We start from the raw sequence: 13,942 nt of genomic DNA, 5'->3' as shown, positions 1-13,942 counted from the left end.
AGAGAGACCTGGCTGCCAGGCCAGTGTCAAGACTTTTTTTGTAAGGGATTAAGTGGGGTCGCTGGTTTACTAAGTTCCCCCATGGGCCTGCCCAGGACAAAGGACATCAAGGGAACACAGAGAGCTATATCAGGGGGAACTGTGGAGCGGTGGGTCTGGCCTTAAAGAGGGCTCAGCGGTGTACAGCCTGGGTGAGGGGATCTTTCTCCTCTGTTTGTTAAGCTGGGGGCTTGAGGGAGCCTTTCTGGTCTGAATCTTGCAGGAGAACCTGCCCAGTGAGTGGTGTCTGGGGTAAATGGACCTCTCTTAAAGAAAGCTCAGTGCAGTGAAGGGCTGGACCCCACTTCTCTGGAACATACCCAAAATGTGAGGCCATCGATTGCTTTGCCAAGAGCTCAGGTTTCTGCAGCACCCGCTGCACGGCCCAATGTAAGAAGAGCAGATCGTTGCCCACTCTGCCCCACTGATGGACCAGATCCCCTAAGGTGGCAAGGCAGAATGAACCAGGCTGGGACAGTGGGTCGTGTCACTGATTCCGTAAGGATCATCTAGGACAGTGGCCATGGGCAAATGTCCCTTACTTCCCAGCATCCTTCTAGGCTACACACAGCACCCAGATCCTGTGGCAACAAGAGACGATAGACCCCACCCCACCTCCCAACTGACTGCCAGGACACCAGTGCTGCAAGGAAGGTTTATTTCTAACTGAGCAGAGCCTGCTGGGAGGAGCGTTTGCACCCCACACCACTGTGCAGGTGTGCTGGGTGAGCTCACAGCTGCCCCCCAGGCATGCCCAGCCCACTAATCATTCACAGCTCGACAGCTCTGCTGCCCAACCCACTTCTAAGGGGATAAAAGGGGGCCTCGAAGCCTCTAAGTAACAGAGCCACCCACAGCGTCCTGTTGAGCCACCGACCTCACCAGCACCTTCCCCACTACCAGCGCCCAGTGCTCTCGCTCCTCCTCCGGGAACCATCATGTCTCGCCAGTCGAGTGTGTCCTTCCGAAGTGGGGGCAGCCGCTCTTTCAGTGCCGCCTCGGCCATCACTCCGTCTGTCTCTCGTACCAGCTTCAGCTCGGTGTCCCGCAGTGGTGGTGGTGGTGGTGGTAGCAGGGTCAGCCTTGGGGGTGCTTATGGAGCAGGTGGCTATGGCAGCCGGAGCCTGTACAATGTGGGGGGCTCCAAAAGGATATCATTCAGCTCTGGCGGTGGCAGCTTCAGGAACCGATTTGGCGCTGGTGCTGGAGGCAACTTTGGCTTTGGAGGAGGAGCTGGCAGCGGATTTGGCTTCGGCGGTGGAGCTGGTAGTGGCTTCGGCTTCGGTGGTGGAGCTGGCTTTGGTGGTGGCTATGGGGGAGCTGGTTTCCCCGTGTGCCCCCCTGGAGGCATCCAAGAGGTCACCGTTAACCAGAACCTCCTCACCCCCCTGAACTTGCAAATCGACCCCACCATCCAGAGGGTGAGGACTGAGGAGCGTGAGCAGATCAAGACCCTCAACAACAAGTTTGCCTCCTTCATCGACAAGGTGAGATGTAGTTCTTTCTAGAGCAGCCTACACAGGAGTAGACTTGAGTGAATGCCAAAGGCAGATGTGGAGGGAAGATACTTTAGGCTTTGCTCAAACACGGCCATTGTTTCTAGTTGACTCTGTCCTGGCTTGGTGCTCCTCTTTAGTTAGACTGGCAACTGGCAATCAGGGTCAGAGTTCCTCTCCTCCAGAGGTTGCCCCTTAAGGGTGTCTGATTTCAGTGGGCTGATATGAGCTCTGTGTCTCTCATAACGGGAATGCACAGAGGCTAAGGTGTCTGTAAGGCAGTCTGGGAGGCTTTCCAGCCCCAGTGAATTGGACCACACTCCAGCCAACCACTACTGGGCTGTCTGTGCCCTGCACGAGGGATCTACCTTCCCTACAGGGAGGATGTTGAGAGTTTCGCTGCCAATTGTCCCCCACAGGTCACAGGCCAGGCACTGAGCACAAGATTTGGTGGGACAGCATGTGACAAGTGGCACATTAGTAAAGATGTCACAGAAGCCTGAAACCCAAACTTCTCCCTCTCACACTCGGCCCCTCCAGGTGCGGTTCCTGGAGCAGCAGAACAAGGTCCTGGACACCAAATGGACCCTGCTGCAGGAGCAGGGCACCAAGACTGTGAGGCAGAACCTGGATCCATTGTTTGAGCAGTACATTAACAACCTCAGGAGGCAGTTGGATGGGATCCTGGGGGAGAGGGGCCGCCTGGACTCAGAGCTGAGGAACATGCAGGATCTGGTAGAGGACTTCAAGAACAAGTGAGTTGTAATGTGGAGGAAAGAGAGGCATGGGGGACTTCCTTGTACCGGGATATGCTCCATAGCCAGACTGAGGCTTCTTCTGTCTTCCCTGAAGGCTAGAAGCATGCACATTACACCACAAAGGAAAAGCTCTAAGCCTCTGTTTAGAAAGTTCCAGCCCCAGACTCAGCCCCTCTATAAAGCGCTCACTCACCTTCCCCGGGTAGCAGTGTGTGCCCCTAGCACCACCTGGTGAACGGTGCCATCCTGGAACCCTCACTCTCTGGGGCTCTCCTCCCAGTGCCCTCAAAATACACAGCATGGCCCTTGATAGTTTCTACTCAGAACAGGAACTGGTGACAGAACCCAGCTGTAGCCACACAGATCGGCTACTGATTCACCGGGCTGCTGGTGCTCTATTTCTTTGTGTGTTCTTGGTGGTGGTGGAGAACTCAGGAATTTGTGCGTGCTGAGCAAGCGCTCTGCTGCTGAGCTGCACCCCGACTCCTACAGGGTCATTGCTGAAACAAGTGAATCATAGTGATAGTAGAGTGAGTATTTGGCAGGCAGTTCCCAAGAAGGCAGCATATCCCAGGGTAAGGACTTGCCCAGGGGTCATGGCGCGCCCCCCTTGTCTGCCTGTGAGACGTGAGCGGCCTCCTTCCAGTGTGAAAGCAAGCTCACAGTGACTGCAGCAGGAGAGCCTTTACCCGGCCCTTGTCATCGGACTAACACTTCCTGTCCCTTTCCCACCAGGTATGAGGATGAAATCAACAAGCGTACCACTGCGGAGAATGAGTTTGTGATGCTGAAGAAGGTAAGGGTGTGGTGAAGAGAACCCTAGCCCCGGGCTATGCTCTCCTGGGGGCGGAGCTGTCCAAGGCAGGTGCACATTGTTGGATGGCAACCATCCCTGTTTCCTTAGGATGTGGACGCTGCCTACATGAACAAAGTGGAACTGGAGGCCAAGGTTGATGCCCTCATGGACGAGATCAACTTTATGAAGATGTTCTTTGATGCGGTGAGCAATTAACCTAAATTTCTCCTGTGGGTATTTTACTATGATACAATAAATGGGAGATTTGAACGGAACTCATTAAATAACAGGATCAGGTGACTAACGTCAAGTGTCCCTCTAGGAGCTGTCTCAGATGCAGACACATGTCTCAGACACATCCGTGGTCTTGTCCATGGATAACAACCGCAGCCTGGACCTGGACAGCATCATCGCTGAGGTCAAGGCACAGTACGAGGACATTGCCAACCGAAGCCGAACAGAGGCTGAGTCCTGGTACCAGACCAAGGTGAGTGCCTGAGCGAATGTCCCCTGAGTGAGAGGATGCACTTGTCTAGGGGGGTCTAGGATTCCAGACCATAGCAATGCTAAGGACAGGACTCCCAGGACTACTGAGGCCACTTGGGACACATTGCAAAGTAGTCAGCTTTCTTATTTTCCACAAAACCCCAGGAACTGACGAAGCAGTTCACAGCAGTACCTTTAGGAGGACCGAGACTCTCAAGAAGTTACTTAAGAGCAGCACCATCTTGCCAAGGCCCAAACCAGCCCCAGCCCCTAGAGGGCTCCACCACTTACCACCTCTCGACAGTTCCTGCCTGTGGACTTGGGAAAAGTGCATCCCACCCTGTGTTAACTGCCTTCCTTCTCTTTCTGTGTCATTAGTATGAGGAGCTGCAGCAGACAGCTGGCCGGCATGGCGACGACCTTCGAAACACCAAGCATGAGATCTCTGAGATGAACCGGATGATCCAGAGGCTGAGATCTGAGATTGACAATGTCAAGAAGCAGGTAGGGAGGAATTAAAAGAGGATAAAAGAAGGTCCTGGACTTAGGATGAGAGATCTCTTTTGCTTTGCATTTGACACACGTACACACACACACACACACACACACACACACACGCACACATGCACATGCATGCATACACACATGCACACACACATGCACGCACTCACGTGTACACACCGCTGGAACAATTCACAATGTTGCCATATTTTGCCACTTATAACAGCCAGGATGTACTGAGTTCTTTCTACGGCTCCAGGCTTGGTATATCTGACTTAGACGCTCACCAATGGACGGACAGTCTGGACAGCTCCGCTTCTGCAGCGTCACCACTGCTCCTTTTCTCTCTACAGTGTGCCAACCTGCAGAATGCCATCGCTGATGCGGAGCAGCGTGGAGAGCTGGCTCTCAAAGACGCTAGGAACAAGTTGACCGAGCTAGAGGAGGCCCTGCAGAAGGCCAAGCAGGACATGGCCCGGCTGCTGCGCGAGTACCAGGAGCTCATGAACACCAAGCTGGCCCTGGACGTGGAGATCGCCACCTACCGCAAGCTGCTGGAGGGCGAGGAGTGCAGGTGGGCAGACACCACGTGCCTGAGGTGGCCTCCCCTTTGAGGAAGGGGAGTCTGGTGAGGAGTGCCAGAATCACACACAAATGGTTGAACATCATCCGCTTTCAGTCTGGCACGTGGGTGTGCCATGGGCTTTGGTGCCGTTGGCTCACTCCCCGTTCTACTCTCTTGCCCTCTGCCCCCCTCAGTCAACCAAGACCCTCAGCAGATGTGTCCTGCACCGTGTCCTCTTTCTGCTTTTGCTCATGTTCTTTTCTAGACCTCGGTGTCCACGCCACACTCCTTGTCATCCTTATTCTCCTCTCTCTGGGAAGCCTTTCATGGCTACTCCAGTTGACCTAAACTCATTTCCTCTGGGTTCTCAAACTGCTGTGTGTTCTTTATTTTTTTCTGGCACAGGCATTGCTAACTGTGAGGTTCCTTCTGGCCGGAGGTCTCCTGCACAATGAGGGCTCCTAGGGCAAAGTCTGCTTTATGCATATTCATATTATCACTGCTGCTTACTCACACCTTCCAGAAACTGGGTGGAGGAGAATGGGAATTAGGATCTTCCTTTGACAGCCCAGCTCTGGGCTACATCCTCTTCACTGGGGACAGTCCTTCCAGAGAGCGTGATCTTTTCTAACTTACAGGAATTTAGAGATAGGCAGGTGCCTGGCTTTGGTGTGACCCTGACCATGACAATGACAGCCTTGCTGTTTTGGAGGAGAGATTGTTCACCCTTACACCCACTTCTTGTCTTTCAGGCTGAGCGGAGAAGGAGTTGGACCAGTCAACATCTGTAAGTAACCTAGAGTGTCCACTCAGAATCCTTTTGTTTCTAGATAGCAGACATTCCCCATCCTAATAAATGATTACCAGATAGTGAGAAGCAGGTAGTTGCGGGACGGACACAGGCAGGGACATGAGGTGGACGTAGCTCCATTCGATCTCCTATAGGATCCATACATATTGAGCTTTGTCCTTAATCCTTGCCTCTACCAAGCACCGGGCCCCATGCCTTGTCTCTTATGTCATTGGTTTTCTGTCAGGGACCCCAACTGAGTAATTTAGTTCTTCTGGCCCGTTCTGCTACTTTGTAAAAAGGTCAGGGATACATTCTACCCCAGGCGGGATCAAACAGGCTAGCTGTGTGGAATAAATCTGACAGACCCGTCTCACCCACTCCTCCCTCTCCACAGCTGTGGTGACCAACAGTGTCTCTTCCGGCTATGGAGGAGGCAGCTTTGGCTTTGGCGGTGGCAGCAGCTTTGGCGGCGGCCTTGGCAGCGGTCTTGGCGGAGGCGGAGGCGGAGGTGGAAGCTACTATTCCAGTAGCAGTGGGGGCGTTGGTCTGGGCGGCGGGCTGAGTGTGGGGGGCTCTGGCTTCAGTGCAAGCAGTGGCCGAGGCGTGGGCTTCGGCAGCGGTGGGGGCAGCAGCTCCAGCGTCAAATTCGTCTCCACCACCTCCTCCTCCCGGAGGAGCTTCAAGAGCTAAGAAGAGCCCGCTGCAAGACCCTGGCCCTCGTGGGCAGCCCCAGGCCCATGGAGATGGCTTCTTCTAGGCGGTCAACCAGGCCTACTCTTTCTGGAGAGTAGTCTAGACCACACCTACTGCAGAACCACGTGCTTTGGTTCCCAGGAGGGAATGAATCCCAACCTCTGGCCTCCCATGCCATAGTTCTACATTTTGCAGCAAGTCAATTTTTAGGTACCTATAGATGGTCTTCGATGACACAGACATCCAAAGTTTTCCAGAATGTCAGCCACCAAAACAGAATCCCTAACCTGACACCCACCTTAATTCTGGTTCTGACTTCCTCCAGAGTGTGTTCAATAAAATGCTTTTATAATATAAGCCTCTGAGTAGAATGGTTTTCTACAGGTCTACAGTTATCCTAGAGACAAGGTGGGACCTGTCCATGTGTGCTCGGTTTCTTTGATGATTCCCAGGGGGTACAGGAGGGCCTGAAACGGGGAGTGGCATCATGGATGGTCCACAGGTTCCACGAGGCAGGCAGGAGGTTGTGGAAGCTCAGCGAGGCAGTCTCCACAAGGCACAAAGGGGAGTGTCCACTGAGTCACACTCAGGTTGATTTCAGAGCGCAGTGTTGAAGGGGGAGCTATTTAAGGCAGGCTGATTGGTAAGGAACAGATGGCAAATGGGTTGAACTGAGGTTGGTAAATGAAGACTCTATTGGCACAGAACTCCAAAGGACCTAAAAGATGCTGGGATTTTCCAACATCACGGGTCCCAAGAGGGTCAATGGGCGTTTCTTGTCAGCGTTAGGGATCTAGTACTTCACAGCTCACCAAGTGGCACTGATGATTTACCCGAGATGGCAGGACCTCTGAGTGTGATGCTGGCACTCCCTCTTAGGTGAGCTCCCTTGCACTCACCATGAGTGACTGTGTAAAATAAATCCCTTTAAGGATGTCTGGGAAGCCATGTTGTGAGCCTTCAGAGGTGAAGGCTGTTAAAATAGGCACTGAGCAGAGTATTGTGAGCCAAATTCATGAGCGGGGTGGACTGGATGAGTCAGTACCTTCAGCAATGTTTGTTGTAGGTACTTTATTGCTGTGACCTTAAGCCTGTGGAACTCTATTGTACAGAACAATTCATCCTTTCCAAGTATAAACAGAGGCCCAGCTGTGTTGTATGGAGAAGGTGGAACCATCTCTTCTTCCCTAAGCAGATCCCATGAAGCAGAGCATCAGAGCGTCTGCTTCATTTACACTGGGAAAGGAAGGCCCATGAAGTCCACTCCTTTCAAGAAAGTTTTTAAGTGTCAAAGACTTAATCTATTGGCTCAGACTCAGGTATTTTAAAAGATGATGTGCTTGTGGGGGCATTTAGGAATCAATAGTTCTGATGAGTTAGAGGAGGTAGCTGGTTCTCCTTTGGATTCAGTCGCTACAACCCCTGAGGCTGCAGGGTCATCCTGTTTATGTCTAGTAGGACCTCATGTATAAGTGTAATCAGAACTCCAGTATGGACTAAAGCCATGAAGTTTTGTCATCTGGAGTATTTCAGCAGATATGAATGTAATTCATAACCTCTGTGGTAGAGGCCTGAAGCCAATCGGCACACTCTTTGATCTTTTTGCTGTATAAATTCCTTCAGAGTCGCTGAGATTTCTACTTATACCAAATTGTGGAATCCTGTTTCATTACTCTGCTTCCCCCAATTTCAACTCCTCTCCCTCACCCCCAATCCCAACTCGTTCATCTCCCCTAAGTTCCACCTCCTCTCCCTCCCCTCCCTCCTGTTTGTGGATGGAGACTTCATGTTGCTATGTGTCTTTCTCTGGAGAGCCCCTATCATTACGACCAGGGCGGGAGGCTGATCCCACAGAAATAACTGCATCATCCCTTGGTTTGCCTCTATAGCCCCGGGGAGAGGGGGGTTTGTTTGTTTGTTTGTTTTTGTGTTTGTGGGGTTTTTTTTTGTTTTTCAATTCTCCACAGAGGCCTGGCAAGTATTAGCAGCAGCCGATGAATTTTACAGGGCCTGTTGAGTGTGGCATTAGCGTGCCACATTCTAACACTCTTCCTCCGTGTAAGCCACAACCCAATGGGACCATTTACTGCAGGGTTTATCAGTCTTTTCCTTGCACACTCCGTAAAAAGAGGGCAGTGCCAGCCTGAGACACGCAGCCAACAGCCACAAGGTAAGGGACCTTCCACCGAGCTTAGCGTCGGTCCTGGTTTACAGTAGAACTGGCAGGCAGAGCTTAACGTGGGACACGTAGATAGTTCTGGACAGAGACACAGCACCCAAGGGTATTGTAATGAGGGACCCAACCCTACATGCCTCCTCCTAAGTGACCATTACTGTGACTTCTGATTCAGACCAATGAAATCTGTAAAGTGGAACTTACAAAGGTAACCCAAAGCAACAGAGGTCCATGTGTAAGCTTGCCTCACACTGCACGCAACTGCAGCTCACCAAGGTCGCACCGCCGTTTGACGTGCACGCTGCAAGCCAGACTGCAAACCACAGCGAGAGACAGAAGACGCTGCGGTGGTGAAGTCGGGGGAGTGACAGTCCAGGAGGGAACGTCACTGCCCCCATCCCGAAGACTGTCCCAGGCCTCACGCTTCTAACGACCTTTCAGCTGTGAGACCCCTGCCCACCCGCGGACATCTGTAGGCATTTACTCAAAGTTGATCAGCTATGAGACCCCTGCCCACCTGTGGACATCTGTAGATTTTTACTCAAAGCCGAACACACGAAAGGCAACGGCCCTCCTCACTCAGCAGAGAACTGAGCCCGCAGAGCGGAGAGACAGACAGACAGACAGAGAATCCCAGTTTGCTTTAGTGAGTTTTACCTCTAGGGGCTCTACCAAGCTCGAGTAGAGAGAAGGCTAGAGAAAAAAAAAAAATCCCCTCATGCTTCCAGCAGGGGGAGCAGAAATGAACTGTTTTTGAAACTGTCAGAGTTCTATTCTTTGGTTGTGAGAATATACAGCTATAGAAGATGTAACACATGTGGGATGGGAATACTGGAAAACAGGACTAGAGGAATGGACAGGAAAACAAACAAACAAACAAACCAATGTACAAAGATCTCTGAACGCTCAATGATAAGAGAAACAAGTCACTCTGGTATAAATGCATTGGTGAACTTTTAAGACACATCCCTGAATGATGCATAACTGATAATGCATAATCAGACGGCAAATAAGCATCGGTTAGCCGCTCGATATCACCATACGTCAGAGAAGTGCAAGGAGACACCACTATGTGCTAGTCAAATGGCACCAAACCCAGAACCCAGACACCACTCGGTGCCGGCAGGGCTGTGAAGGCAGTCACGGTTGAAGGTGGTGGAGATACAAAATGGTCTAGCCACTTTGGAACAGACTCTGGTAGTTTATTACAAAATTGAACATACTTGCACCAGAAATCTAGCAATCATATTCCTTGGCATTTGCACAAATGAGCTGAAAGTACATGACAATACAAGAACCTCTACATGGGCTTTTAAAGCAGCCGTATTCCTGAATACCAAACTATAGAAGAAACTCTGATATCCTTCAGAAGGTGAACAAACTGTGGTATATCAAGAAAATAAATATTATTCAGGATTTAAAAAGAGCTATCAATCAATGAAAATACATGAAGACAACTTAAATGTACATTACTAAATGCAAATAGCTGATCTGAAAAGGTTATGTTCAGAAGCATCTGATAGCTATCTATCTCTATCTATCATCTATCTATCATCTAATGATCTATCATCTGTCTATCTATCTCTCATCTATCAGTCTATCATCTATCTATCATCTAATGATCTATCTATCATCTAATGATCTATCTATCTATCTGTCTATCTATCTATCATCTAATGATCTATCTATCATCTAATGATCTATCTATCATCTAATGATCTATCTATCTATCTATCTATCATCTATCACCTAACGAGCTATCTATCATCTGTCTATCTATCTATCTGTCTGTCTGTCTGTCTATCTTCTATCTATCTATCTATCTATCTATCTATCTATCTATCTATCTATCTATCTATTTATTATCTATTGATCTATCATCTACCTATTATCTGTCTGTCTATCATCTATCAATCAATCACTCTATCTATCTATCTATCTATCTATCTATCTATCTATCTATCTATCTATCATCTATAATCACATCCTGGAAAAAGACTCAGAAAGCTAAAAGGTCAGTGGCTGACAATGACAAGAAGCAGAAGGGGTAGATAAGGGAATCGTGGGATTTGGGGTTTAGTCATAGGATTTTTCTAGATTAATGAAATTCCATCATTGCATATTCTTCTAGATTTACAGAAGAGACAACGGCAGGGTTGGCCCTAACATTAACAGTGCACTTGAGGTAACGACATCGTGTCAGGTAGGTTCATGCACTGCAACCATCTTACCACCTGGCTGGAGGGTGAGCACGGGGGGGGGGCACACTGCTTAGTCTTGTTATGAACCAAAAGTTGCTTTAAAAAGGGAAATTTACTTTCAAAAATGGTGCAACAGCTTTTGAAAACTCATATGCATTTGCTGTCAATGCATGAATTCCATTTTAAGGTATCCAAAGTGAATATTTATGTTCTTAGAAATGCTAGTGTGCTCAAATCTCATTTAGTCAAGGGAATCCTAGCTGGAAATATCCCAGGAATTTATGAATAGGAGTGTGTTAACCAAGCCGTGACACACTCACACATCTCTCAGCTATGAAGCACAATCAAAAAAACATTTTCTTAAATAAAAAAGCCAAGATACTAATATACTAATATAATAAATTCATATATAACACAATATAAATATATACTGTATGGCTATTTGGTGGAAAAATCAAATGTTTTCTTGGAACAGTGGAATTCACAAGGAAGGGGCCCAAAGGAATTTTTGGAGTAATGGGAATAAATATTCTATGTTTTGCTGGCTTATAGGTTATAGAGTATGTGATTTTATCAGAATAATTTGAGTTCCATACACTTAAGTTCTGTGTGTTTCTTTACATGTAAATTATACCTCAGCAAAACGTGGTTTTAAAAGAAAAGGAAAATATTTCCCATTTCTCATTTCTGTAGTGGAGATGGGCAGAAAGAAGTGTGCTGGGAATAGAATGCAGGTTTGCCAGTCCACCGAGCGACTCCAGGGCGCAGACTTTCCTAATCACATCCAGTGTTCCTCTTACCAGTTTAGAAAGATCCAGGCTATTTCTTCCAGTGTCTGAGGGAGGGCAAGGACCGAGGAGAAGGAAGTAGGCCGATCCCTTAGAGGCTTAAGTTGTGACATAAGTGTCACAGACTTGTGCCAGAGTTATCAATGATCTGTCATTAATCCCAACCTCAGGCTTCAGGTGAGATCATAAAGGCAGAAGGAGCCGTTGGATGCCAAGAAATTCCAGTGCAGACAGTAAGTTCTGCTGTCTAGGGTATCTGAACTTCAGGAGCCAGGTCACTCTGCTATGAGATTTGTAGGTAGCATTACTGCAGATTTGTCCCAATATGGAGCAATGACTCATCACATTCAAAAGGCCTTGTTTTCCCCAGTTTACCCAGGAGTCCAGGGTATTATTAAGGTGTGATTCCCTAGGACAACTTCACCTGGCCACTTCCATTATGCAAGCCAGTTGCCTTTTGTATTTCATTGGCAGACTGTTAGATTATCCCGCCCCCTCCTGCCCACTACAATTTTGAAAGTCACACAGTCTAGTAAGGTGGATCCTGTAGAGGTGGTGAGGAAGCCAGAGAACACAAGGGGTGGGGATTAGAAGGCGGCGAAGCACTCCACTTGGAGATTGTCCTGGCCCCTCTGAGCCTTGGCTTGGCTCTTTTGAATCTTGGGCATATGAAGGAAGCAGAAGCTGCTTGGCACCTCTGCCAGGGCTCCTGTCCTGCTCGTCCAGGCAAGCCCTAGGCTGGTCCTGCCACTCAGCTGCCCCTTTCCACCTTCCCAGCCTCTCTGAGATCTTCAGTATGTCCATATTGACCAGACAGGCCACAAGCTGTCCCTTCCTTTCAAATATGTCTTCAGTCCCAAGCCCAACTCTGAACTTCTCAGTGCCTGAAACATTCAATATCACAGGGGCAAAGTGGATAAAAAAGAACCAAACATTTTCAAAATGTTTCTCTACATAACAAGGTTCTCTACAAATAGATGCCAAGATCCACCGATAAGACAATAGAGATAACTCTACGATTATACCTGCACGTGTGCTCCTCACGGCACAGGGCAATTATCAGTCCCTCAGGTGCATCCCAGACCCCTCTCGTCATATGCTATTTTGGGCGGTGGAAATGGAAGTCACGATGTGTCTTTTCTCTGTAAGAAGAGGTCCAGGTCACATCTCAGTTTCAAATTTCCAGCGGGTAACATCTGGGGCTTAGGGGTCACAGTTCAGAGGCAGCTCAGTGCTGGGAACCAAGTATCTTATGAAGCACTGTGGAAAATGCCCTTGCCGTGACATTGGGACTCTACAGTTGACCTGATGAAGAGATCCCATCCCGCTGAAAAATCAGTTGCCAGAGACTTTAGCTGTGGTGGAAGCCACTAAGGTTTTCTGATACGTGACCTGGCCTGGTGTGTTCTCTGCAAAAAAAAAAATAAAGGGGGGGGGGAGCATGGGTGTGCAGTTGCATCTACAGTGGAGACTGATGTTTAGTGTGCACAGGTGTAGGGACTATCTGACACACTGGCTGTGTAAAGCAGTCTGCTCATTCCAGCCCTGGAGCTGCTGAATGTGTTCTCACACGTGCATGCAGCCGCACGGGTGTGCCTTTCTCTTGGGATACTCCTGAAGGATGGGTTGTGGGATTCCCTGGGAACAGCATCGTCCTGCCCTGTGGTTTGTGGGTTGTGTGCTTAGTCCTAAGCCTTCCATGATCGTTGACGGGCTCCACCCAGGGAGGCTGAAAGACAAGGCAAATCATCTCGAGGCGACTTTCCCTAGGCCCAGGCTTCAACACCTCCCTCTGACCCACCTCCATGCCGGGAACAAAGTGAGCAGTGCAGGCTACCCTCTGGCCAAGAACAGGGCATTCTACATTCCATGGCCTCCCGAGGCAGCTGCAGGCTGGACTAAATAGGACTCTTCCAGCACAGAAAAGAGGCTGTCTTCAGCAGCTTGCTAGGGAGGAGGCCGGCTGCCATTGAGTTACTCACACTCACTTCTTCCCCCACATAGTTGCCTGAACTATCACCCTTTGTTCTCGTCTTATTATGAAAGGTGGCCCTTCCTCCTTGGCTCCTCTGGGAAACCGAACTGCCTGGGGTGACACTGTGGGGTATGACTCAGGGAGGACTCCATTAAGTCTCTAACCTTTCAGGGGTCCCTCCAGCTTAGAACACCCATAGAACACCATGGAAAGCCAGGTGTAAAGACACTTGCCTTTAATCTCAGCACTGAGGAGGCAGAGGCAGGGGTAGGTGGATCTCTGTGAGTTCAAGGCCAGCCTGGTCTACAGAGCTCTAGGCCAACCATGGCTACATAGTGAGCTCCTATTTAAAAAGAAAGAAAGAAAGAAAGAAAGAAAGAAAGAAAGAAAGAAAGAAAGAAAGAAAGAAAGAAAGAAAGAAAGAAAGAAGGAAGGAAGGAAAAAATGGGTGTGTGTGAAGACTGAAGTCTAGAAAGTGAGAGAGAAACAGCCCAGTTCTGAAACGAGCTAAAGAACACTCAGACAAGAATGGCACCAAGGATAAAAAAGCCAAGTATGAGCTAACCCTTGAAGGCTAGTGGGGCTGAGAAGAATCAGAAATGGAGCTCCTGGTGTGGTGTGGCATGGTGTGGTGTGGTGCTGGTGATGTGTGTGTGTGTGTGTGTGTGTGTGTGT

General features: G+C 49.2%; 1 protein-coding gene across 2 annotated transcripts; it reads left to right on the top strand.

Moving 5' to 3' along the window:
* The first annotated feature begins 927 nt into the window (after positions 1-927).
* Krt5 (keratin 5) lies at positions 928-6,124 on the top strand. Of its 2 annotated transcripts, XM_052747542.1 has the most exons (10): positions 928-1,209; positions 1,267-1,526; positions 2,076-2,290; positions 3,029-3,089; positions 3,198-3,293; positions 3,412-3,576; positions 3,954-4,079; positions 4,430-4,650; positions 5,394-5,428; positions 5,829-6,124. In XM_052747542.1, exons 1-10 carry the CDS (start codon positions 978-980, stop codon positions 6,122-6,124), a joined length of 1,707 nt encoding a protein of 568 aa, XP_052603502.1. In that variant the 5' UTR covers positions 928-977. The 2 variants fall into 2 exon arrangements, with proteins under 2 accessions (XP_052603502.1, XP_052603501.1); XM_052747541.1 differs by having other exon boundaries at positions 928-1,526.
* The last annotated feature ends 7,818 nt before the right edge of the window (positions 6,125-13,942 follow it).

Source organism: Peromyscus californicus, unplaced genomic scaffold (genome assembly GCF_007827085.1).
Source record: "Peromyscus californicus insignis strain IS unplaced genomic scaffold, ASM782708v3 Scaffold_20__1_contigs__length_68692818, whole genome shotgun sequence".
Lineage (NCBI taxonomy): Eukaryota > Metazoa > Chordata > Mammalia > Rodentia > Cricetidae > Peromyscus > Peromyscus californicus.
This window is presented reverse-complemented; position numbering and strand designations above follow the sequence as displayed.

Excerpts from the sequence above, each read along its gene's own strand:
- Krt5 (XM_052747541.1), top strand. The coding sequence starts at position 978 with ATGTCTCGCCAGTCGAGTGTGTCCTTCCGAAGTGGGGGCAGCCGCTCT. Across the intron at positions 3,294-3,411 it reads TGAAGATGTTCTTTGATGCG|GAGCTGTCTCAGATGCAGAC; the intron begins GTGAGCAATTAA and ends GTGTCCCTCTAG. Across the intron at positions 3,577-3,953 it reads AGTCCTGGTACCAGACCAAG|TATGAGGAGCTGCAGCAGAC; the intron begins GTGAGTGCCTGA and ends CTGTGTCATTAG.